At 43.2% G+C, this 26427-nt stretch overlaps 2 protein-coding genes across 7 annotated transcripts in view; both read right to left on the bottom strand.

The window, feature by feature from the left end:
* LOC148897402 (uncharacterized) overlaps positions 1 to 9194 on the bottom strand; it is a 28267-nt gene extending 19073 nt beyond the window's left edge. For 2 of the 4 annotated variants that reach the window (XM_088995820.1, XM_088995823.1), the window contains exons 1-10: positions 8238 to 9194; positions 6126 to 6408; positions 5916 to 6030; positions 4289 to 4462; positions 4107 to 4213; positions 3885 to 4022; positions 2239 to 2390; positions 342 to 415; positions 192 to 255; positions 78 to 122 (exon numbers count right to left, since the gene is read on the bottom strand). In XM_088995820.1, the coding sequence (XP_088851946.1) occupies positions 78 to 122; positions 192 to 255; positions 342 to 415; positions 2239 to 2390; positions 3885 to 4022; positions 4107 to 4213; positions 4289 to 4462; positions 5916 to 6030; positions 6126 to 6334 (1078 nt within the window). In that variant the 5' untranslated portion in view covers positions 6335 to 6408; positions 8238 to 9194. Of the gene's footprint in view, positions 1 to 77; positions 123 to 191; positions 256 to 341; positions 416 to 2238; positions 2391 to 3884; positions 4023 to 4106; positions 4214 to 4288; positions 4463 to 5915; positions 6031 to 6125; positions 6409 to 7731; positions 7976 to 8237 lie in introns of those variants that run through there. The other 2 variants (XM_088995821.1, XM_088995822.1) reach the window with 2 other exon arrangements.
* A 644-nt stretch (positions 9195 to 9838) lies between these two features.
* peak1 (pseudopodium-enriched atypical kinase 1) overlaps positions 9839 to 26427 on the bottom strand; it is a 33760-nt gene continuing 17171 nt past the window's right edge. For all 3 annotated transcript variants that reach the window (XM_088995817.1, XM_088995819.1, XM_088995818.1), the window contains 4 exons: positions 22395 to 25807; positions 18151 to 18398; positions 14777 to 15564; positions 9839 to 14681 (listed from right to left, as the gene is read on the bottom strand). In XM_088995817.1, the coding sequence (XP_088851943.1) occupies positions 13371 to 14681; positions 14777 to 15564; positions 18151 to 18398; positions 22395 to 25675 (5628 nt within the window). In that variant the 5' untranslated portion in view covers positions 25676 to 25807 and the 3' untranslated portion in view covers positions 9839 to 13370. The remainder of the gene's footprint in view (positions 14682 to 14776; positions 15565 to 18150; positions 18399 to 22394; positions 25808 to 26427) is intronic.

Below are 26427 nucleotides of genomic sequence, written 5' to 3'. Positions count from 1 at the left end.
GAAATGTGCGATGGATTTGGATTTTGGTGGGGCTTGTGTTTCAGCGAGGGCTGCAGTTTTACATTTCTAAAAGTTACCTTCATTACAGTCTGGTTGTCCAAAACCTAAATCTTCCATCGGTTCTGTCAAACAAACCAAGTAAGATGTTAGACAAGGACACATGCTAGGAAATAAAAATGAAAGTGACTTACCAAGCTGTTCGATACTTCCCTCTTCACATTTGCTTGAAAGTAACCCCCATTTGTTCAGGTCAGTCTAGTGAAAGGGAGGAGGTGGAATTCAACATTTTTTTTGAAAATCTATTTGGCAAGAGTTATCCTGTATTCTTATGTTAGGCTTACCTGTGTTTTAAGTTCATCGTTTATACAATGCTCAGGTCTTGCATCCACACGTTTGGTGATGGGTAAATAGATACCTGTTAAACAAATCAAAAGCAGTCAGGTCTACATTGCCTGAAAATGATGTCATGTAACCATCGACTGAAACCAAAGTATACTTTGACCAAATACATCACAAAATAGGAAATTGCTAAACAACCCCCCTAATAAACCACATTTGGTGACACGAATTTTGCCACCGTATCCATTTCTTCTGAAGCAAACAACATTTAAGAAACGTCGCCGACGTATGGCTGGATGCCTCAAACTGACGTCTCATGGGTCGATTAAAAAATACAATCTAGCTAGCTTTCGATACCATTCGGCGGTTTGAGTTTAAACATCAAAATACTGAATGACAATCGTCAAATTAAAAACGAGTCAACAAAGGAGATTGCAATGTACATCATCATTTAAAAATAGACACAACGATTTTTAACAACGATTTTTTTTCTGTAAGGAGGACAAAACATACCTGCGTGACATGATCACACGAATATGGCCTCACGTAAAACGTCGGAAACGAGTCCATTGGCACACGCTAACACATTAGCTAAACATCAGCAGCTTGACACTTTTAACATTGCGGAGGTGGTGTAGGGTGCACTAGTAAAACGGTTATTATAAACGTCACAAACAGTAATGCTAACTCATTTAGAACTTTAGAAACTTGGGTCGAATGGGCTACAGAAAGCGCGTAGCAAAATGGATTTGTAACAAGTTACGAACTAGCTTGCTAGCTAGCTAGCAACAGTAACAAACCGTTATTCCACAATTGCGGCCCACTTTACATTTCAATAAATTGAGGTTTGCTTCAATAGAATGGCCACGACATTTAAGTAGAAATAAGCACCGCAAACTGGGTCATTTTCGTTGTGTTTTTGAGACGGACGATGTCGTTTTAAAATTCAGAAAAAAAGGTTTCCCATTCCATTCGATTTGCACACCTGTACCATACACAACAGGCGTGTTGATATTTTTAGTACAGTATACTAAAAACGAAAACATTGCAACAAACAAAAAAGCATTTTCTATTATGTATAGACTACTTTGTTTTTAACTTTTGACCCACCCCCTGTCATTTTTTTCTGCTTTAGATTGCAAATTTCCCGATTGTTGGACCATTAAAGGCTTTCTGATTCTGATCAAACAGGGAATAAAAAAAGCTATTATTCCTATGACTGTAAAATATAGAATACTTTGTTTTTATGTTTTGACCCCCTGTCAATTTTGTTGCTGTAGATTGCAACTTTCCCTATTTTGGGACTATTAAAGGCTTTCTGATTCTGATCTTCTCCTTTGGGCTTTTCCCTTCAAGGGGTCGGTCGCCACAGCAAATCAGTGTCCTCCATCATTAGAGGTTTGATCCGCATGTTTGTTTTGGACAAGCTTTTACGTCGGATGCACTTCCTGACACAACCCTCTGTATTTATCCGGGCTTGGGACCGGCACAAGAAGACTTATGTCCCTTTGTGGCTACAGAACAAACAACTCGCTCAGTAAAAGGCTCCCAAACACAAAATGGTCATCGGCACAGCAACATTCAAAAAAGTAAAAAACTACTTTCTGATTCTGATCAAACACGGAAAAAAAGTTCTTATCCTGTGACTGTAAAGTGTCCTTGAGAGTTTTGAAAGGTGCTTAGAAATTCAATGTATTATTATTATTATTATTATTATTATTATTATTATTATTATTATTATTATTAATTCAGTCGTTCTTTTGCACCAATTATGTGACACAGAAGAGGATTGTTTAAAAGTTTGGACTTAATTTGTAGACCCAACACACCTGCGTGATAAACACTCGGGTTAAAACTAAATGAAGACACACAAGAAAATCAGTCATGTAAAAGCATCACCATCTTTGCTTGTGGATGGTCCTTCCAAAGCTTTGAGAGCTTCGATTGGCCGATCCGGTTTTAATTTGATGGGCTTCGCACATACAGCGGCAGGAGGTGGGGAGGTCACGTGCTTCCTTTTGATGGAGTTCTCAGTAATAAGGACTGTGCATCTGCAACAGAGTCAAGGAAATGACACAGTCACCGTGTTTTGAGTCAGAAATGCCGCATAGGAGAAGAGGTTGAAAAACACAGTGGGAGCTCCTTGCTGAGAGTGAAGCCAACACATGATCGTCGAGTTCAGACTAAATATTTCCCATAGAAAACAATGCAGGTTAAAGGACAAGCGACGTCTCCGGACAAGTTATGTCCATCATTTGTAAAATGGCTTCAAATGACTTCTACTGAGCGTATTTTAAAAAGATTCCACCGCATATAGCTATATTTTACCTTTTAAATATATTCAGGAAGTCTTGTTTTTGAGTTGGTGACGAGTCCTCACGTTACGTCACTGAAGGAACGCCCCTGACCGACAAAAGGACACATTGTAGCAGTCCTTCCATCACGTCAATGCATTTTGCGTTACTTGTTTGGTCCGAAAACTTTGTGTTGTACCAAAAAGAGCCAGAAGAGGGCGACAAAGCTCTGTGTAAGGAATTACTCAGCCTGTCGAAACGGGCTGATTAATTCCATACACAGAGCTTTGTCGCCATTTTCTGCCTCTTTTTGAGTGCTACATTCCCCCCCCCCCATTACCTCAAAATGGCACGGAATAAATTCTTTAATCGATTGCAAACATGCAAAGTATGCTTTCCTCTTCAGAACTATTTGAATCATATTCATAACTGGATGAGTAACAAGAAAGCATCTTCTCCGAATCTGAATCCATTGTTTTGATTCTCGAGAAAGGCAAGACGTCTTGGCGTGACGTCACAAACTGGGGGCGGGACTTTCTGATTTTTTTTTGCAGATTTTGGACACTTTTAAGTCATTTTTATTGGTGTTTTGCATTTGACTAAAAATATCATACTGCATGTTTTGGGTATTTTAGATGCTATAAAACGTTTTTCTGATGTCAGTTAAAAAACCAAAAAGTGACGTTGGTTGTCCTTCAAAGTGTCCCAAAACTGTTACAAAACGAGCTCGGAACTGGGCAGATTCAGAAAGTCCCGCCCCCTTGTTCGTGACGTCACTATTGGTCACACACACTGCCCTGTTCCAGAATCAAAACAATGGCAGAGGCAGAATGGCAACACCATTTTTTGTTTCCTAACTGACATCAGAAAAACGTTTTATCAATAAATTCCATACATGGAGCTTTGTCGCCCTCTTCTGCCTCTTTTTGGTGCAACACGAAGTTTTCAGACCAAACAAGTACAACAAAATGCATTGACGTGATGGAAGGACTGCTACAATGAGTCCTTTTTTTTCGGTCAGGGGGGTTCCTTCAGTGACGTCACGTACAGACTCGTCACCAACTCAAAAACAAGACTTCCGGAATATTCAGCGCGAGTCTTAAAAGGTAAAATATAGCTATATGCGGTGAAATCTTTGTAACATACGCTCAGTCGAAGTCATTTGAAGCCATTTTACAAATGATGGACACAACATGTCCGGAGACGTCGCTTGTCCTTTAAATTGTTAGAAATTGAACAAAAATCACTCACGGTCGATGGCCATTGGCCACGGCGTAGTCCTGCGCCGATAATCCTTTATCATCCTTTAGCGTACAATCGGCTTTAAACAATAAAAGCATTTGGACCATATCCATTTGTCCATTGGCTGAAGCGATCATTAACGGTGACCTATAAAGGTCGGGGAGCGGCGCACAAACAAAAAGTAAGCGTTTTATGATTTTCTTGACTTGTGTGTCATCGTTTGTCTCCAACCTTTGATGTTTATCTAAAATATTCACATCAGCGCCTTTCCTTAAGAGAAACTCGGTCACTGCAATGTGGTTTCCTCGGACTGCCATCGTCAAGGGTGAAAGGCCTTTCTTCAAAATGACAGCAAACTTACGAATAGCGCAAAGTATGCTGGATTTTCATGTTACGCGTGTTTGGAGAATCACCAGATTTTTCACGTTCAAGTCGGCGTCCTTCTTCACCAGCATGACCACGCAGGTGAGCGAGGGGATTTTGGCGGCCAAATGTAAAGCCGTGTTTCCATCTGCGTCCGCGAGGTCGGGATTGGCTTTGTTCGCCAGCAAAATTTCCACGCACAGATCATTCTGGCATTGCACCGCCTGAATCAGAATCAGAATCAGAATCACAATCAGAATCAGAATCAGAATCATCTTTATTGCCAAGTATGTAGAACACACAAGGAATTTGTTTCCGGTAGAACACGCTGCACTAGTATCGTTGTCAAAAAAAACTGCTAAGTGGCACTATACAGTTCCATTTTGGCTACTGTTGAAAAGCATGATCGCAAAATGGCTGGTGGCAATTAAAATGCATCGGCAATAAATACAGTGATACCTTGGCTTACGAACTTAATTGGTTCCCAGAAAGTGTGTGTAAGGTGAAAAGTGTGTATTCCAAACACTAATTATCTATAGGAAACAATTAAAATGAGAATAATCCGTTCCCAGGTCCCCATAAAACATCATTTTCAACTAAATACGCCTTAAAACTAATAATAATAATACATTTCATTTATAAGCATCTTTCAACTACACACAATATACCTTATTTTATGTATAATAAATGTTCTATGGTATTGTAACTAAAGAAATAAACTGTACTATATAATGAAGTGGTTTTATTTACATTTGTGATGGTCGTTGATGGCTTGATGGAATGGATAGCTTTTCGCATTAAGTGTCTCAAGGAGCTCTGGGTTGTACATCTTAGAAACCCAGCCATTTAAATTGTAATTGCAATTACAAAAAAAAGCTACACATTTCCTGTGTAGCTCTATTTCTTGTTTCTATTTATAATTATATTTTATTGTATTCTATTTGTAATTGTATTTTATTTATGATAGTATCTATGCTTGTCTGTGACTGTAAAGTGTCCTTAAGAGCTTTGAAAGGCGCTTACAATAAAATTATTATTTTTTTTAGGATCAGAAGTTATGATATTGCAACAGCGACAGATGGAGGCAGACACACTAGAAACGTCATTAATAGCTGGTTCCCTTGCTTGAATGTTCTCATCAAATTGTACAGATGGCTTGTGCAGGTTTTTTGTGGAGCCTGATTGATGGGATATTTTAACCTTACAGGCTACACTCTGCCTTTGAACTATCAATAAAGTTGAAACGAGTCCAAATTTCACTGTGTTTTCAATCCAATTACTCACCATTTCACTGTTGTTTTTTTCACTTTTGTTTTTTTGTTTCAAGCTCTGTCATCTCCCTTTCGTGTGAGTGTGTGTTTCTGTTTCTGTAACCCCTCCCCCCTGCTTACTGCTGAGTGTATCCCCACCCTCCTTTATCACGGATCTTGACCAATCACGTGTGGCTTTAACCAAAGACTGGGGGCGGGGAATAGAGGGGAAAAAAAAAGCCAGCTGCCATTTCAAGAGCTCCAAGAACCGGCTCGTTCGCGAAAGACACATCACTCAATGTGGCGCTCCGTGCGTTTCCCAAAAAATAGTTGATATGCCAAGATTATATTCTTGCGAATTTAACGTTCGTAAAGCGAAAAGTTCGTTAGCTCATAAGCCGAGGTATCACAATATGTCTTGTCTTACTTTCATCAAGGCCGTCCTCTTTTGGCTGTCGAATAGATTGATCTTGGCTTGTTTACTGAGAAGGAAATCCACCACCCGAGCATGTCCGTTGGCGCACGCCAGGTGAAGTGCAGTTCTGTTAACGACAGAGAATGTTTCGGCCAAGCATGCATTTATTTTTTTTTACCTCGTTTTTCTCTACCAGTGGCGTCGTTTTTGGCACTCACTTACCTATTGTGCTTGTCAACCTTATTCACATCGTTATTACACATGGCCTGCAATCGCAGTTTGCTCATATCACCCATCCAGGCAGCCTTGTGCAATTTGTCCATCTTCCATTTCTTCACCTTGTAGCCAGTAGTGGTTGTTGGTCCAGCGGTGTCTGGTGCAATACTCGGCGCTCGTATTTTGTTGGAGAAGTTGCCAAATAATTTCTTCATCTTCACCACAGCGGCAGTTAGCGCAGCGACTTAATTTGATGAAAACTGATCCGGGGTGGCAAAACTCCTTATTCCTGAAAAGGAGTCATGGAATGTGATGAAGTTTTGGGAATAGCATTTTACTTTTGACATTTGACCTTGCACGATGGGTCCAAGAGGACAGTAATTTCATCTGTGCTGTATGAATCAGAATCAGAATCAGAAAACCTTTATTCGTCCCACAATGGGGAAATTTGCAACTGTCATATGTATGTCAGACATATTAGGATATTTGACAATAAAGCTGACTTTGACTTGACGAAATGAAATACATAGAAAATTAAAACGGATGCATCAATGTAGCGAAATGATACTCATTGTCCAGTGACTGTCAAGTATCCTCGAGTTTTGAAAGGTGCTTAGAAATGTTTTATTATTATCATTATTACTATAATAATAATAATAATTGCCATAATTTCATCACTTCGCTGCTGTGAAATGTAAATTTCTCCATTGCCAGACTAATAAAGGCAAATCCAATCCAAATCCAATTGTAATAATTGTAATTATAATTGTAATTATAGTTGTAATTGTAATTATAATTGTAATTATAATTGTAATTATACAATTATAATTACAATTACCATTACAATTATAATTATTATTACAATTATTTGTACAATTATTACAATTATTATTACGATTACAATTATTATTACAAGTACGATTACTATTACACTATTATTATTACACTATTACTATTACTATTACACTATTACTATTTAACAATTACTATTACGCTATTACTATTACATTATTACTGTTACATTATTACTATTACATTCTTCTTCTTCTTATTATTATTATTATTATGAGTGAATGCTGCCGCGTCTGGTTGCCGCTGCTCACCAGCAGAAAAACAGTTTTCTTCATATTCTGTGACTGTAAAGTGTCCTTTAGAGTTTTGAAAGGCGCTTATAAATTGAATGTATAATAATAATTATTATTATTATTATTAATATTGTGTTATATTGTCTCCCTCTAGTGGTATGTTTCGGAATTAACGATTCAAAGTCAAATTACAAACAACGTGGCAGGCCAGTTCGGTTGTACTGTATTCAACTTTTACAATACGTTTCATCATTTTGAAATGTTTGTTTTCTCCGATGTATTCAGGTGGAATTTTTAAATGCCATTTTTACAATGTAACATCAAACTGACACGTCATGTTCTAGTTTTGAGGGTCTGTAATTAGCATGTGCTTGCCTCCCCATCCACCACCACAGTACACTGTACACACTATACAAATACATGTACTGTATACCCCTCTATTCATCATCCTGTATCATACATATTTGTAAATAATAATTAATTTACTTGCGGAAATATGCTTTCACAAATCTTGAATAAAAACGTACCTGTTTAAATGATGTAATTGATCTGTGTTGTGACTTTGAAGCATTGAACTTTGGTTAAAATCTTCCGACTGACACCGAACGAATAAAAACAACAGTGGCGGAGAAGAATTTTAAATGGCTCATTAAAGCCACCAAGGCTGGTTTATCAATCACTTCGTCAAAAGACATGAAAAGTGTTTGTTTACTTGTCACTGCCATCGAGAAAGCGCAGGCTTTTGCCACCCGGAAGTGCTAATGACGTCACAGCAAACCCCATCAATGGCTGCCATTAAATCAATTGAAAATATGGACTTTACAGTCCATTTATTAGACGGTATTTGAATTAATTAACTAACCAACAAAATTTCCTTTACAACAAACATACAACATCTCGACATTGCATCAACCAATCTGTATTGCAAAAACTTAATTTACTAGACAGGAACCCGACAGTTTCGGGAACGTATATTTATTCTTCTTCTTTTTCTTTGGGCTTTGAAATGACAAAAGGAACGCGTTTTACATACCCACGTTTCCCTGCCGAAAGGGAGACTGGTTTGTCCCCCGTGAGTTTTGCCAACTTCCTGCTTTGTACACGTTTCGAAAGTATTATTTCCGAAACATATTATAATTCTAAGATATTTTCTCGGCGTATCGCGAAGGACAAAATCTACTGAAGACAACATTGTCTAAAAAAAAATCAGATGCTTTACTGCACGCCTCAAAGCCGCAGAATTCTCGAAGGTCTCCACCTCATGACGTTTTGAACGCCATATTTAAAGAAGCAGAAGGCTGGGGAGTTTAAACCAGCATAAATAAATACATAAATAACATACAATAAAAAATACAAACAACAACTTCTCGCATATTCCTACAAATCAATGTAATTCTTTTTTGAAATAATTTAAAACAAAATAAGCCTCAGCGTTTTCGCGACAATTTCACATCGATAGAGGTTCCTTGATTGGTGGAAATATTTCACCGCGCCGTACCTATGCTTGTATGTGACTATAAAGTGTCCTTGAGAGCTTTGAAAGGCTTTTAAATTATTACTATTATTATTCAAACGTACAATTTTAATGCTAAATTGACCGTTCACCCGTGTGAGTGTCGACGGTCTGTTGAACTAAGCGTCGTCTCATTGGTTAAAATGCAAATTTAAGACGGAAATTAAACAACCGTTGTCCATTTTTTTTTGGACCGTTCAGTCTTTGTTCATAATCATAATAGCAAACGGTGAAAAAAGTATACCGTCTTGCGCGTTATGGTGAAAATCTATAGTTGACCACTAGATGTCAGTGTTTTCCAAGAACATTTCTGAGATGGTTTGAGAATGCACTTGAGTGTCGAGCTGCGATCAGAAGAATTGAAATGAAAAAAGTGGCACGACGACTAAGTTTTGATGATGTCATCCTTGTGTGCCAATCACAGGGCACACAAAGAAAAACTCACACTGATACAGAGGAACATTTAAAGGACATCCGACATGTAGCCTGTGGTGGGTTCTTTTTCAGTCCCATAATGGCAAAAGTATCCTTGATAACAAACCACGTCTGCACTCAAAAAAAGGACGGTGACGAAAACTAGTCCGCTGTGGATGCAGTCCTCCAAGCTCACGGGAATGCCATCCACCATATTAATTTCTTTTTCTAAGGCATCATGACTTTATGTTCTGATGTTATTGTTGCATCGTTGTGTCTTCAAAATGAAATATATGTCTAATTTCTACATTATTTTTGTATGCGACAAAACTTTAGTCCAAGCAAAATCTGACCTTTCTGTCCTCATTAAATAATAAAACTCAATGAATGATACAAAACGTTATTTTGCTATAATAAGCATAATCTAGAGATCGAAAGAAAAGATATTTTAACAGGAAGATGTTCACTTTGTAAATGGACTGCTTTTATTTTGTTATGTTGGTTGTGGTGTTTAAAAACAAACAAAAAAAACAGATTGTGGGATAAAATAGATGCTGCCAAGGTATCTTCAGCCGTCATTTGTACAAATTTGAAGGTGTCAGACGTTTCGCTTCTTATCCAAGAAGCTTCGTCAGCAAACTATAAGTCTTACTGGTAGTTTCGGCCCTATATATATATATATATATATATATATATATATATATATATATATATATATATATATATATATATATATATATATATATATATATATATCCCTACTGTCCAGACTTGGCGGTGCCGGGATCTACTATGATTGGTCTCTGCTCTCAGGTTGGGGGAAGAAGAGGACTACTCCCTGCGGCTACACCGATTACTTCTCTCGTGTAATAGTAAGAAAAGAATCTGTTTTAAATTAAATTAAACTGATTACTTCGATTGTCCTGCCTGAGTATGGGGTCTACAACTGGCCTGATTGCCCCATTTGCTCTGGTATCACGTCATCAGCATAACTAAGCCTACGTTGCCGAAGAAGTCTGTTGTACGAACGATCTAAATTGAACCTCACCCCACCGTGGCGATTTAGTGAAGGGTTTTGCAGTTTTCTGAAAAAAGCTTCTTTTACTCCCCTTAAAAAAACATCGATTTTCTTTCGATATTTTTTTAGTTCGCTGACGAAGTTTCTTGGATAAGAAGCGAAACGTCCGACACCTTCAAAGAAGTCCAGATGACGGCTGAAGAAACCTTCTCATTGATGGACCACTCCTGTACGACGACTGAGAGCTTACGTAGACGTAGATGCTGCAATATATTTACGCTTAAATCTCTACATACATTGAAAGCCACCAGTGCTCTCCAGACATTCTTTTGGATACAAATCCTTTACATACTTGCTTTTCTCAAATGCTGCCCCTCCCCCACCTCCTTTCAGTTCAGCCAACGTAACAGTTTGACCTGATGGAACTTATCCCCTCCCCCCCTGGAAAAAAAAATTAAATAATCTATTTTTTTGTCCATTATGTCCATGTCAATTTGGATGTGGAGCTTTTTTGTGTGAAAAAATAAAATAAAATATACAAATTAGTGGAGTTGAATAAAAGGCCATAAATGAACCCGTGTGCATTGAAGAACCCAAGTCAGGTTCCCCTCCAAAACAACAACAACAACAAAAAAGGATGGCGTTGGCGTTCCACAAGTATGGCGAAATTAAAGTGGTTCATCAGTCAAAAAGTCAATCCCGGGGAAAGTTTTACATTCGGCGTGCCAGAAAAAAAGTCCAAAATCTGGCAACCAAAACGCGAGTATTAAAAAAAAAAAAGTGTTTGCAGTCCAGTCCAGGAAAAGTTCCCTTTTGCTTCTTCCACAGTGAGATTTTGTTTGTATTATGTGCCACAAAGCCATCATAAGAACTACTACAAATTCAGGAAAAATAAAAAACATTGCACGTTTTGAGGCGAGGAGGCAGAAACAACAGCTTGACCGGCTTATTACAGTGATAACCTTGGCTTACCAACTTAATAGCTTCCCAGAAAATGACTGTAAGGCGAAAAGTGTGTATTACAAACATTAATTTCCCATAGGAAACCATTAAAATGAGAATAATCCGTTCCCGGGTCCTCATCAAACATAATTTTGTACTAAATAAACCTTAAAACTAATAATAATAATACATTTAATTTATGAGCGCCTTTCAACTACACACAATATACCATATTTCATGTATAATAAAGGTGCTATGGTATTGTAATTAAAGAAATAAACTGTACGGTAGAATAAAGTGGTTTTATTTACCTTTGTGATGGTCGTTGATGGCTTGATGGAATGGATAGCTTTTGTCTCAAGGAGCTCTGGGTTGTACATCTTAGAAGTTGTGATATTGCAAGAGCAAAAGATGCTTGTATCTTCTCTTCAAATTGTACAGATGGCTTGGATTGGATTTGCCTTTATTAGTCTCGCAGTGGAGAAATTTACATTTCACAGCCTTATTTGTGGAGCCTGATTTATGGGATATTTTAACCTTGCAGTCTACACTCTGCCTTTGAACTATCAATAAAGTTAAAACAAGTCCAAATTTCACTGTGTTTTCTATCCATTTTCTCACCTTTTCACTTTTGTTTTTTTTGTTTCAAGCTCTGTCGTCTCCCTTCCGTGTGTGTGTTTCTGTTTCTGTAACCCCTCCCCCTGCTCACTGCTGCGTATGTCCCCTCCCCCATCTGACCAATCACACGCGGCTTCAAACGAAGACTGGGGTCAGGGAATAGAGCTCGTTTGCGAATGACACATCACTACTTATGTGTGTTTCCCGAAAAATAGTTTGTATGCCAAGATTCTGTTCTCGCGAATTAAACGTTGGTAAGGCGAAAAGCTCGTTAGCTAAAGCGTTCGTAAGCCGAGGTATCACTGTATACCCTTTTTTTTAAACAACTTTGAAGGCCGTAAATGACAAATGTGTCAAAATATATATTACAGCGTCTAGCTTTGTAAAAAAAAAAAAAAAAAAAAAAAAATCGCTAATCGCTGGCTCATTTGGGAGAAGATCGTACACTTAAAAGTGTCGTAATGTCTCTTGTCACTACATTTTAACGGCCGATTCGTGGCAGGTTTTTGGCGTAAAAAAAAAAAAAAAAATGGAGGATAGAGGACAATTTGAAATTTCAATTGTCAAATTCATCTTTCTTCATAAAAGATGATTCGGCTCACAATTGGATGATTCTATGGTCCGCTATTTTAAACTAATCCAAACAATCGATGAAAAGGTTTCTTCAGCTGTCATCTGTATTTTCTTTGAAGGTATCGGACGTTTCAAGCTCCTCATCCGAAGAGATATGTCAGCAAAGTAAAGTTATGCTGCCTATTTATTAGCTATATGGCTATCTAGCAAGTTAGCTAACTGTCCAGCTGGCTATCTATTAGCTAGCTAGCTAGATTTCTATCTATTTGAGTCACTTTCGGGTTGAGTGAACACTGGCGCATGTGGCTGCCGCTGCTCACCTGCAGAAACACTAATATTGTGCCTGTAAAGTGACCTTGATAATTTTGAAAGGCGCATAGAAATGAAATGGATTATTATTATTATTATTTTGTGGATGGTGCTGGTTGGCCGCCATATTGGATGTGGCAAAATGATAGAAAAACAACCTCGAGGCAACATCCGACTTACGACCAGCTCGACCTACGACCACCCGCACTTACGATCACGACCTCCAGACCCTATTTTTAAAATGTTAATTCTACGCCTGGCACCGCAACGCGCTAGCAGGCAGGTCTCTATTCAACATTTTGAATGGATTTCGACTTACGACCATTTTGACTTATGACCATTTGGTCAGAACGGAACTCGGTCGTAAGTTGGATGTTACCTGTATAGATATATATATATATATATATGTATATACTGTGTATCTTTTCGTCCGACACCTTCAAAGAAGTACAGATGATGGCTGAAGAAACCTTTTCATCGATGGATCACTCCTGTACGACTGAGAGCCTACACAGACGTAATCCAAAAAAACAAAAAAAAATCAAAAATTAAAATTTTTTTTCAGACTTTTCGAACAACTTGTATCTAAACGTCGCCGCTGTTTTTCTCGCCAGTGGTCCAAATCATCTTTCCTTACTTTCAACTGACCAATTTCTACCCGCCGACACGTTAGCGGCTAATGATGCTAACTGTATACACCGAGAATTAGCATTAGCATCAGCGCAGGGACCACAGAAGGGGGCCGAGCGGTCGCTCTAGCGACCACACGGCGGTGGTTCTCAGAGCGGCTGCGACTGAGTTCGGTGGAAGGTGTTCGCTAAATGCCCGTGGTTGCGCCCGGCGGTGACGGACTGGTTCAGGTTCTGGGACGGGGGCCGCGGTTGTGGCTGCCGCAGGTTGTGCACCACCCGGCTCAGGCTCTCCGTGGTGGCAAAGGCCAAATACTGACAGCAGAGCCAGTCCTCCAAGCTGACTCCGCAGGCGGAGTCCATGGAGCGCTCGGCGAACTTGATCATCATCAGCGTGCGCTTCAGGTCCAACCAATTCTGGAGGGTCGCCTGGCGCTGGCCGGCGGTGGCCGACGACACGGGGCCAGAGGCGCTGCCGCAGCCCAGAGCCTGAAACAGGTCCTCGCGGGGTCCCCAGAGAAGGCACTGCAGGCAGGCCCGAGCCTCCGACATGCGGATCCTTTCCGACGGGTTGACGGTGAGCAGCAAACGGGCCAGCTGCTGCAGGCCCCGCGAGTAGAGCGATCGGACGGGGATCGAGGGTAGGTCCGCCCAGGTGTACTCTTGCTCCTTCAGGTCCGGCGTCTCCTCAAAGGGGTTCGGCCGGTGTAGCATCTCGTAGATGAGGATCCCCGTCTGGAACTCGTCGCACTTGCGGAATTGCGTGGCGGTGATGATTTCCGGCGCTAGTCGAGAGTGGTCCCGCATCGCCCCGGGGTCGGCGGTCATCAGGGCGCTCTTCCGCTTGGCTTGGGAGAAGTTGCTGATTATGAGGCGGGCGGGGCAGGTGTAGTTAGCGGCGGCGGCGGCGCCGTTGTCGACGGGGTCTGCGGTTCTGGGTCGACAGTGAACCAGCAGCAGGTTCTCCAGACGTAGGTCGCAGTGCGTGACGTGGTACGGTTTCATGTGTTCTAGGCCTGAGCACATCTGGAGCAGGAGGAGGCACACCTGGCGCTCGTACAGCTCCGGGTTTTGGACGTGTCGAGACGCCCCCTGGCGGACAAAGTCGGCTACCGTCTGGAAAGGAACCTCCCGCGTGATGACCACCACTCGGCTCCTCAAGCGACCGGCGGCGCTCTCGTCCAAGCCCACCGGAGTCTCTTCCGACTCCCCGTTTGGACGTTGGGACTGGGTTGACCTGGACTCTGATTTCCCTTGACTTCCTTTCAGCCCATCTCCACCGTCCTTCTCCTGTTCTACTTCTTCTCCTAAATCCTCCTCCCAGGGTAGCATGCTACCGGGCACGTCAGCCAGGAAGTGGCCACAGTCCTGCTGGATGTTGAAGTGCACTGCCAAGCTCTGCCTCACCGCCAGGCTATGGAAGAACTGCTGCTGACTCTCCTTCACTTTGCTTCGGCAGATCTGCGGAAAACAAACAAAAGATGGTTCACATTCGCCGCAAAGGGAGTCAAGAGACTCTTGGTGTTGTGAACGTTTCAGACACTGCCATATCCCACCTTAATGGCGTAGTTGACCAGCGGGTCCTTGGCGTAAGAAGCCGTGTAGTAGACGGCATCTCCGGCTTCGCAGCAAGGTTTACCGGCGGTCAACCTGAAGTCGGACCAGCTCTCCGTTTCGAATCTCAAGTGATCTTTTTGACCAGCCATGAAACGGTCCTCGCACTTGGACGTCAGCTTCCGCAGGGTGTCCGTGTGAAGCCCGCGGATCCTGCCCACCACCTCGTCCCAGCTGTCCAGACCCCGGTAAAGGGCGGGTCTGGCGTGTTTGGAAGAAGCGGCGGCGGAGTGTCCGGACTTGCGATTCTTGCTAGTGAGCGATTCGGTGCTCGGGTAGACTTTCCTTTCCCTGGAACCCCCGGCGGCGCCGCTAGCTTGTGACATAAGTGAAGAGACGCTAATCGCCGGGCGGGATTTACCGATGGGTGCCGACGGGCGCTCCAGGGAGTCGCCGCTTTCTTGATCGTGGGTACTGACGGAGGAACCCTGACTCGCCGTCTCCCAGGTGGTGTCCAGGTCGTAAAGCGGGTTAGCCACGCTCAGGTTAGTCCCGCCGGGTTTAGCTTCCGCCCTGGGTCGGCAGGTACCCTGGAGGGGTTCCCTGCCGACCCCTACCAGGCTGGGCTCCGTGATGGAACGCGGGACGGCCTTTTTGGGCAAGGGCGGCGGAGAGGACTGGGATGCCGGATGGTCGCCGAGGCCTTCAAGATCGATGGAGGCCAGGGTGTCGTTGGACGCCTTGATGCTGCGCGGCTGTTTCAGAGGGATCATGTTGGCTCGGGATTGACCTGTGGGGGGCAATCAGAGTTGTAACTTCATTTAAAGGACAACCGATGCCCCCGAACAAGTTGTGTCCATAATTTGTAAAATCACTTCAAATGACTTCTACCGAGCGTATTTTACAAAGATTCCTGCGCATGTTAAAGCTATATTTTACCTTTTAAGACTGAATATTCAGGAAGTCTTGTTTTTATTCAAATGCAAAACACCAATAAAAATGACTTAAAGTGTCCAAAATCTGCAAAAAATTGAGCTGCGAATTCGGCATTTCCCGCCCCCAGTTCGTGACATCATGCCAAGACGTCTTGCATTGCTGGAGAATCAAAACAATGGCTTCAGATTCGGAGAATATGCTTTCTTGTTACACATCCAGTTATGAATATGATTCAAATAGTTGTGAAGAGGAAAGCATACATGTTTGCAATCGATTAAAGAATTTATTCCGTGCCATTTTGAGGGGGTGGGAAATGGATCACCAAAAAAAGTCATAAAATGGCCACCGAGCTCCTGTGAGGAATTAATCAGCCCGTTTCCACAGGCTGATAAATTCCTCATATGGAGCTTGGTCGCCCTCTTCTGGCTGTTTTTGGTACAACATGACGTTTTCAGACCAGACGTGATGGAAGGACTGCTATATATAATGTGTCCTTTTTTCGGTCAGGGGCGTTCCTTCAGTGACGTCACGTACGGACTCGTCACCAACTCAAAAACAAGACTTCCGGCATATTCAGCGAGACTCTTAAAAGGTAAAATATAGCTATATGCGGTGGAATCTTTGTCAAACACGCTCAGTACAAGTCATTTGAAGCCATTTTACAAATTATGGACACAAGTTGTCCGGAGACGTCGGTTGTCCTTTAAGTCATTTTTTTCTCAATGTTTTGCAATTGAGTAAAAATATCAGCCTGCGTGTTTTGGCTATTTTAGATGCTATAAAACGTTTTTCTGATGTCAGTCAGGAAACAAAAAAAATGGTGTCGGTTGTCCTTTAAGCCTTGCGTTACTTTGCTAAGACGTTGAGCCTACACGTGACGAGATGGCTTGTTGGCCTTTTTAAAGACTCAAAGGCAAACATCGCTTGGCAGCCACTTCAATAAGACCTGCGGGTAGGATGAAAGATTTTGACGCATTTTTCCACCTTTCCAGACGATTGTTTGGTGCCATCTGCCTGCCTGGCGCTCAAATCCAGCCTCTCATAGAAATAAGGTCACTTGGACTTGAAGCCACCACGTGCCGCCTCTTTAATCCGCGCTTGCATAGCAAGAGTGCAGCTTGAGTCGAAGACTTGGCGTCCAGTTCCCTCACATGCCGCCGCACGCTAACGTCTTGTCAGGCTAAATGCTAGATGATCACGTCTGACTTCCTTAGTCATATTAACTCATTCACTGCCAGACGATGTGCAAAAATGTGTCCACTCCAGTGCCAGGGTTACAATAGAAGTAATCAGTGTAGCCGCAGGGAATAGTCCTCTGCTCCCCCCAACCTGAGAGCGGGGACCAATCATAGCAGAGTGTGGCACCGCCACATCTGGACAATAGGGATATATATATAGGGCCGAAGCTACCAGCAAACATTTTTAGTTCGCTGACGAAGCCACTTGGATAAGAAGCGACACGTCCGACACCTTCAAAAAAGTACAGATGACATCTGAAGAAACCTTCTCATCGATGGACCACTCCTGTACGACTGAGAGCTTACACGGACGGATTAATACTATTTTTTATTATGCCAAGAGACTGGCTGGACAATGAAAAATAAAAATAACAATAAAGCAGTGAGTGCGTTAAATTCAAGCGATTAGCCTACCTCAGTTCCTCAAGGAAAACGAATGCGCGGCCATGCATTTTTCCGTACTTCCATCCCAGAGACGAACGAGCTCTGAAGTCAGTTAGCTTCCACTAAAGACGGAACGAGGCGGCTGGGGAAAGCAGTATGTGCCTCCCACTGCTGTTGCTCCGCGATTAACAAGCGAGAGAGGGATTTTGTGAGTGCGATCGGTGAAAAGGAATCAAGCGTGGATAACAGGAGATTGCTCACGGTTGATTTTGATGTATCTAGCTGGCTAGCTATCTATTTGCTGGCTAGCTCTCTAGCTGGCTATCTATTGGTTGTATAGCTATCTATCTGGCTGGCTATCTATTAGCTAGCTAGCTTTCTATCTATTTCAGTTACTTCCGGGTTGAGTGAACGCTGGTGCATGTGGCTGCCGCTGCTCACCCACAGCAAAACTGATCTTGTGACTGTAAAGTGCCCTTGAGAGTTTTGAAAAGTGCTTAGAAATCAAATGTATTATTATTATTATTTTTTTTATTATTATTATTATTATTATTATTTACCGAACTAGCTATCTATTTGCTATCTATTAGCTATCTGGCTGGCTAGCTATCTATTACTGTTCTATTACCTAGCTAACTTTCTATCTATTTGAATTATTCAGCTATCTAGCTAGCTATCTATTAGCTAGCTAGCTAACCTATCTATTTGAGTTATTCCGGGTTGAGTGAACGCTGGCGAATGTAATCTTCGTAAGGCTAAAGGTTGGTTAGCTAAAGCGTTTGTAAGCCGAGGTATCACTGTATATTATTTTTTTTTACCAAGGTTACTGTAGGTGGCACTGCAGTGGCTGGAGGCGGGCGAGTGCGAGCGATGAGACTGGTTCCCGTCATCCTCCGGCTCCCCGAGGCTGGCGCTACGTTCGATGTTCGCCGCCGCCACCGCCGCCTGGTTGGCGCAGGTCTCCACGCCGTCCCCAAACACCAGGCTCAGATTAACTCTGGCGGGAAGCGGGGTGACGGTGGGTAACTCGCTAGCCGTCTCATAGTTAGCACTGACTGGTAACTTGCTGTGGAAGAAAAAGGGAAAAAGTATGAGAGACGATTAGCCGAGGGTGTGACGGGGCGATTAGATCCGCTATCGATTTGGAGTTGTGTCACCAGGGTTGTTCCATCAGGTTAGCAACCAATGCTAACGACTCGACTCCCTTCAAATGTGACTTTCAGGGTCTTTATTTGAACGGTGTGACGGCGCGATTAGATCTACTATCGATTTGGCGTTCTGTTACCAGGGTGGTTCACAGGTTGGTTAGCAACTAATGCTAACGACTCTACTCGACGATGTAGGATTAAAAAAAGAAAATGTTTAAAGTCATTATCCACCAACTTTTTTGGCCTTTGTGCTGACCGAAATCTGTTCTCAAGATTCTAGTCGTCGCATTTTTTGCATTTCGGAGAATCCTTATCAGTTTATAATCCGTAATTCTTGATCATGTGAATGGATGAATGATTAACTCAATTAAAAAAAATGCAGTCAGAACCAAGTCGTAAGAGTAAGGGGGGGGGGTAGTTAGTCACTGTCGAGACGGGGTTGACAGGTCCAAATGATCCCAAATCAGATGACTCATTTTCTTTTTTTTTGGGGGGGGGGGATGTTTCCATTAGTCGATCTTCATGACTAATTGAAAAAAAAAACCCTGACAGCTCACACCATGCTAACGAAACACGAACCCCCCCCCCCCCCACCCCCCTCATTGTTTTTGCCCTCGATTCAAATGGTACGGCCCCGTTAGCGGAGACCAGAAGTCAATCAATAACAAAAGTCTCCGCAGTGCAAATTGTTTCAACGCCAAAGGACAAGAACGTTATTTACCTCGTAAATAACTCAAGAGATGGAAGACTAAATAGCTAATAGATAGCCAGATAGCCAATGGTTCGCCAGCTAGACAGCTTACAGCCAGTCAGCTAGACAGCTAATAGCTAGCTAGCTAGCTAATGGATAGCAAATAAATAGCTAATAGATAGCCAGATAGCCAACAGCGAATCAGCTAGACAGCTTACAGCCAGTCAGCTAATAGCTAGCTAATGAATAGCAAATAAATAGCTCAGATAGCCAACAGCTAGCCAGCCAGACGGCTTACAGCCAGTCAGGTCGACAGCTAATAGCTAGCTAGGTAGCTAGCTAATGGATAGCAAATTAGAAAAACACAATACAGTAAAACCTCAGCTGTGTAGTTTTTAGGCTTATTTAGTAGAACATTCTTTTCTATATAATTTGAATATGATTCAAATATAACTACAGTAAAGTCTCGTTATATTGATATTCTAGGGAGTCGGAAAAAATATCGCTATAACCGGACTATCGATACATCCGATCCTGCGGCATGTACATTTTCTCCTTGCGTTCATAGAAATAGTATCGTAATAAGCAGCACTATCGATATAACCAATATCGATATAATGAGACTTTACTGTATTTTAATCATATTCATAACTGGATGAGTAACAAGAAAGCATCTTCTGAAGCCATTGTTTTGATTCTGGAGCAAGGCAGTTTGTGAAGGAGTATCCTGGCGCGACATCACGAACAAGGGGGCGGGACTTTCTGAATCGGCCCACCCAGTTCCGAGCTCGTTTTGTGGCAGTTTTGGGACACTTTAAGTCATTTTGATTGGTGTTTTGCATTTGACTAAAAATGTCAGCGTGCGTGTTTTGGCTATTTTAGATGCTATAAAACGTTTTTTCTGATGTCAGTTAGGAAACAAAAAAAATGGTGGCGGTTGTCCTTTAAATGATATTCGAACCACAAAGCTCCCTTTACAGTAAGACGACGTGGCCCGAATCGAGTGCAAAGGGAAGATCAAATAGACAGCTGGAGGGACCTTGACATAAGAAATACCTTTACGGCTGCTACACGTTTCAGGGTCAGGACCTGACTTGTTGAGATGGCACGAAAACCTTTCACTTTGTTGTTCATTTTTCCTAGGCTTGCTAAGCAAAGCTGTTGGGGGGGGGGGCAAAAAGTACCAGTATGCTAAGTCGACCATTGCTACGTGTGGCTAAGGGTGTTTCTGTGTTGTCTAAGCAACTATCCCAGGCAATAGAAGAGGTTGAAAAACTTCTGTTGATTTGGATTAACGAAAAGCAGCGAGCAGGGGACAGTGTGATTGAGGGTATTATCGCCGAGAATGCACGACAACTTCACTCGGATATCATCAAGAGGCAACTACATCAACGACCATCACAAAGGTAAATAAAACGACTTTATTATATAGTACAGTTTATTTCTTTCATTACAATACAATAGCACATTTATTATACATAAAATAAGGTATATTTTGTGTAGTTTTAAGGCTTAGAAAAGTAGCAAATTATGTTTTATGGGGACCTGGGAACGGATTATTCTCATTTTAATGGTTTCCTATGGGAAAGTACTTTTTGGGATACACTCCTTTGTCCTTAAGCGCTTTGTCTGGGAAGCAATTAAGTTCATGAGCTGAGGTATCACTGTATTAACTCATTCACTGCCAGACGATGTGCAAAAAATGTGAGGCAACTACGTCACCTCAAAGACGTTCCTGCGCTACAACTGGCAAATACGAGACGGTTTTTAGTTGGTTTCTCACCCGCTGTATTGGCTCACGCAGCTTCCCATTTGTGAATCTTGGACTTGAGATTAATTCACATGACGTGAAGAGTCGCCGCTGGTTTACCGTGAAGGCATTTTCCTGCTTGTCGTCCTTTGCCTTACACCTCGGTAAGCCTTCCGTACCTTTCTAAGGTGAGGTGTGCTCTCGAGCGCCGTCGAGCACACGTACACGCCCACCGTGAGCTCATAAAACTCTGGAACTCACTTCCTCCCAACATTCTCTTCCCACCTTCAAATCCCATCTCAAAAGTCACCTATTTAAAATGGCATTTTCTGTGGAGCTTCTTCTCTGGTTTCTATTTATAACTGTATTTTATTTATTGTATTCTATTTCAGCAAAACCGCACTCCTGTTGCTCAAATTTGCCTTTTATAAAAAAAAAAGGCCATTTCGTTACTGTAATTAAATAAAATGTTAAATATATACATAGATATAGATATCTAGGTAGCTAGCACTACAAAAGCTAGCTAAAAAGACTATATTTTCTAGCTGGCTAGCAATCTATTAGCTATCTAGCTATCTGGCTAGCTATGTAGCTATCTAGTTCGCGGGCTATTGGCTATCTATTAGCTAGCTGGCTAGCTTTCTATCATATCTAAATTTGTGCTTGCACTATCAGCAATATACTGCCTCCCCCCTGTGGCCAAATCGCACACACCAGACAAAGCCGAATCGTCGCTATATGTGAGGTAAGCTAGTATGGATCAATAGCTACCTAATAGATATCTATTCGCTAGCTAATAGCTATCTGTTCGCGAGCTAGCTAGCTTGCTATCTAGCTTGCTATCTATTTGAGTGACTTCCGTGTTGAGTGAACGCTGGCGCGTGTGGCTGCCGCTGCTCACCCACAGAAAAAGAAATATCCTGTGACTGTAAAGTGACCTTGAGAGTTTTGAAAGGCGCTTATAAATGAAATGTATTATTATTATTATTTATTATTATTATTATTATTATGAACGGCCTCAGTCAGTGGAAGGAAGAAAAAAAAAACAGGCAACAAAATGATAGCGACGTTAACCACTGAGAGCGGCAGTTTATTACAAAGCCGCCGTAAAATGACCTGAATGTGTGACCGATTGACAGGGCACGCTAACAAAGTCCGAGTAAGGCGTCGGTTATGGAAATTGTGCAGTGATACCTCAGCTCGCGAACGTTTTAGCTCACAAACATTAAATTGGCGAGAATATAGTCTTGGCTAACGAAGTAGTTTTCGGCGGACGAACCAAACAACACGGTCGATTCGTGATGCGAAAAGTTTGTGAGCTAAAGTGTTCGTAAACTGAGGTATCACTGTATTTGAAAGCAAAGCGGCCAACTGTTAGAGTTAACCCGATAATCTGCGAAAAGCAATTTTTGCAACGTAAAACATTTTGGGTGTTGGTAGTACCAAAAATGGTTACGGTTCTTCGAGAAATACCTTATGTCGTTGACAGGGGCAACTTCAGTGAACTCCGACGCTGGATGCTGTCGCCCTGGGGTCAAAGATCTGGACTCGTCACTGTCGCAAGGTGTCAGTAATGCAGTCTCCTTACACTCTTCTACTCGTAATTCTCCTTCTGGGCTTCCGTCGCTACTACTTTCCATTTTGTAGGTAAAAACAATGGTGGGTTTCTGGGACGGATTCTCAGGTTTCGCCTCCGAGAACCAAAGCCGTTGCTGAACCGGAGGCGGCGGAAGCATGTGAATGACCGTTCCGTCCAACCCGACGAGTTTTCCCTTTTCCTTTTCTTTCTCCGCTTTGTCTCGCTGCTCGTCCTCATCTTTCCGCCGCCGGAAAAAACTCTTAAACGAGATCCACCGTTTGGGTTTGGAGCTCTCCGGTTGATTGCGCTTCCCTTCTCCGTTAGGACGTGTTTCGCCTTCACCGGAGCGTAAAGGAGAACTGGAAGCTGAGCTCTTTGTCCAATTGCTAAAATGCCTCTGGAGGATGTTGGAAGCGTGATAAGGGGAAGACGTAGACCTGGGAGGGGGGAAAGGGGCATTAGGCTCTGAGCGGCTAGCGGAGAGGGGCACGGCAGCGGAAGCGCTCTGGGATTTCGACAAAACTTTGGAGAGGGTGTCTTTTATGGGCTTGGAAACGCCGGCGTCATTTGAGGAAAACAGTGACTTTGGTCGTGCCAGGGTTTCCTTCACGGCGTCAGGCGGAAGGGCATAAAGTTCCTCAGTGCTGAAGCTTTTGTCATGGGCAGAAGGAGACTCCGGAGGAGACCGGGGCGGTTGTATGGAGGCCACAATCTGCGAGAGTACATCGCCGGCGTCGACTTGATGGTTTAATCCTGATCCGGAAGAAGAAGACTGGTCTGTAAGATTATCCCGACTGAAGTGACGGGTAACCGTCACGCTAGGAGGACTACTTTTGAGCGAGTTTTCCGCTACAACGGAAGTGGAGTTTGTTAACGCGGTGGGTGAGATAGCCCTGATTGGTGAGGCCAACGCAGTGCTCGTCACAGCGCTGGGTTCTGTAGTGGTTCTGGGTTGTACACTGCGAGATTTTGGCGTCGCTTCTGACTGAGGTTTTGTTTCTTCCAAAGACGCCCTATCCGACGTTCCTCCACCGGATAGGGTTTTGTCTGTCGAGGTGGACCGGACGCTCTCGGAGGAGCCAATCTCTTCGTAGGAATGGCTGGTCACTCGGTTGGCGATCCCCTTCGCCTGCGTTAACTCGCCGTGGAGTCCCAAGAAGCTCTTGTACACGGCTATGTTGTCATAAGCGCTCGGATTGATCACTATCGGTACCTTGACGGCATTTTTGGAGCTGCGGGCGTACGCCGGTTCATCTCGGATAATGATGGGGAAAGGAGGCATGCCCGCATTGTTGAAACTGTTAAACTTAATCTCGGATAAATTTGGGGATTTCACTGGGACGGTTCGGGAAGACGACAACCCAGTGACCGGAGAAGTGGGAGCCGATTTGTGGCTCAAGTGTTCGGAAGGTATCGACTGGCCGGCGGTTCCTCCGTTCCCCAGATCAACTTTGGGGATCTTTTGACGAGGACTTGTGCTTGATGTCCATACTTCTTGGTAACGGATGCTCCCCAATTTCTTCCGCGAGGCATTCAAACGAACACCAGACGTCGGCGATGTCGGAGACAGAGGTTGACCCACGGAAGTGCTACAAAACGTTGTTGGGCTGCAGGGCTTTTTCTGTTTCGATGGAGGATCCGCTAAATGTTCATTTTTGCCCGTCATACAAGCGGATACATCGACAACCGTGTAAGGCTTACAAATTAGTGATTTTTCGAGATTGACAACGCGGTACGGTTTGGCCTGCTCCTCTGTGGGACTAAAACTGATTGTCACCGGTTGACCCGGAAGGGCCTGTGGCATCGATGTTGACTGATCCTGATCCTCCAGTCTGATCGCCAGAACAGCCTTGTGCGTATCCATAACCTTGACTGGACTCAGCGCTCTGTGAGCGGGCTCTTTTTTCACAGGAGATGTACAAGGAAGAGGGAATTTAACAGGCGCCGGGGATCGCGAGCCATTCCGGTGAGCACACGACACGCTGCTTTCACTGCTTGACGTAGTCTGAGAATCTTCTGGTAGGGAAGACGATGATCCCGGAGAAATTGTAGACTCTGAAGTTGTTAGGAAACCACTACTTTGGCAATCGTGAGGCCCGTAATGCGGAAGAACTCCGGTGGAATCCATCGATGGGTACCCATTGAGAATTTCATCGTAACTATCATCGTAATCCACAGCACAAATTCGCTGCAAAGAACGATTGCGGAGTGGTACCGTATTCCATTTTTTGCCGGCAGCAAAGGGAACCGGAGACAAGGTGGCGGCGCGGAAGTTAGCAAATCGTGGCTGACCTTTCATACGGATCTCCATCGCGAGCAACTCTTCATCGCTTTCATCCCAGCTTTCGTGCTGGTCATCTTCATCAGACTCTTCGTCTTCTTCGTCCTCCTCATCTTCCCCTTCACTCGAAAATTCGGGGTAGCAAAAGCGACCGCCCTCGGTACTGATTATCTCGGTGCTGTCACTCAGAGACACCCGTTTTTGACTCGTCCCGCCTCCACCACTAATGCAACTTCCCAACGCCAAGCAGCTTGCGGCCGGAAGGCCTCTTTCTAACGACCTTTGGTATGAGCTACTGATCCGTCCCCAAAATAAGTCTTTAGACACAGGCGTGAGGCTTGGACCAGGACCTAATCCAGCAATCTCTTTTAAGACATCAGTCAGGCCACTGTTATTATTATTTCCACTCGGAGTCCTGGGACTAAGTGGCTCATAGCCCTCAATTTCATCAACGCTATCCTCGCCCTCGTTGTTGTTGTTGCTCGTACCGCTGGCCCTCTTACAGTTTAACCCATTGCGATTCCAGACCATAAAGGCGGAAGCTTTGCCCGGTTCCGGGATGCTTGTTGGAAGCTGCATATTGCCGTTAGAACCTGAACTTAAGGAAACGCATGGCAGCATCATAGTGGGTTTTACGGCAATGGTTGGTTTCTTTGCTACAGGCGGACGAAAGTGTCCTGAACGGGCATTCCCCCTGTGGGAACTATTGGCCAGGTTCGAATTGGATCTGGTCCCAGCATTAACCGGGTTCTGTTGCTGAGACGTCGCAAGTCCGAGCTCGGATCGAGGCTTGTTCCCGCCGCTCCGGGTACAGTGGAGACTCTTTGGCTTGAAGCAGTTCTTGCATTCGCCCGGTTTCCACACATGCTCGGTGAAGGCGCCGCAGGCCGACATGGCCGCTGTTCCGCAAGGTTTTTTGCTTTCAGTCAGTGGACTGCAAACCCCTCCATGAGGACGTTGACTACAGGAACCAACAGGGGTTCAATCACGGAGTCGGTTTAAATGTCAAGACTGAGGATGTCAGACCTGTAGCAAAGAAAAAGGAATGGTTCAGGTAACGACAATTTCAATTAGCTTCCAAAAATTTAGCTCAAAGCCAACTGGGTCATAAAACAACATGTGGAGATGAAGAAAGCTATGTAAACAAGTAGTGCTGCATGATCTCCAATAGATGGCAAGCTTTCTTCATTTTTATCCTGGGGGACAACATTCGGACTTCATGCAACTCAGCGTGTCTCGCAGATCAAAATCAAAACAACAAAAGGGGCAAAGGTCAAGAGGATTATGTCTGTTTGGGTTGTATTGTTTGGGTTATTGTGACACCCTGTGTGAGGTGCGGTTCTTCCTATTCGCTTCTAAGAGCAGCTTTTGATGCTTCAATTTGAAGTTAAGGTCAATGTTTGGCTCACAATTACTACACTAAAATAAAATTAACACCAAAAATGGCGTAAGTGAATTATTATTCTTTTTTTAAATAATAATAATAATAATAATAATACATTTCATTTATCAGCGCCTTTCAAAACTCTCAAGGTGACTTTATAGTCACAGGATGAGTTTTTCTGTGGGTGAGCAGAGGCAGCCACACGCGCCAGCGTTCACTCCACCCGGAAGTAACTCAAACATAGAAAGCTAGCTAGCTTGCT

This window comes from Hippocampus bargibanti, linkage group LG05 (assembly GCF_051943395.1).
Source record: "Hippocampus bargibanti isolate YZ-2025 linkage group LG05, ASM5194339v1, whole genome shotgun sequence".
Classification (NCBI taxonomy): Eukaryota; Metazoa; Chordata; class Actinopteri; order Syngnathiformes; family Syngnathidae; genus Hippocampus; species Hippocampus bargibanti.
The sequence above is the reverse complement of the archived record's forward strand: the minus strand, read 5'-3'. Positions and strand labels throughout refer to the sequence as shown.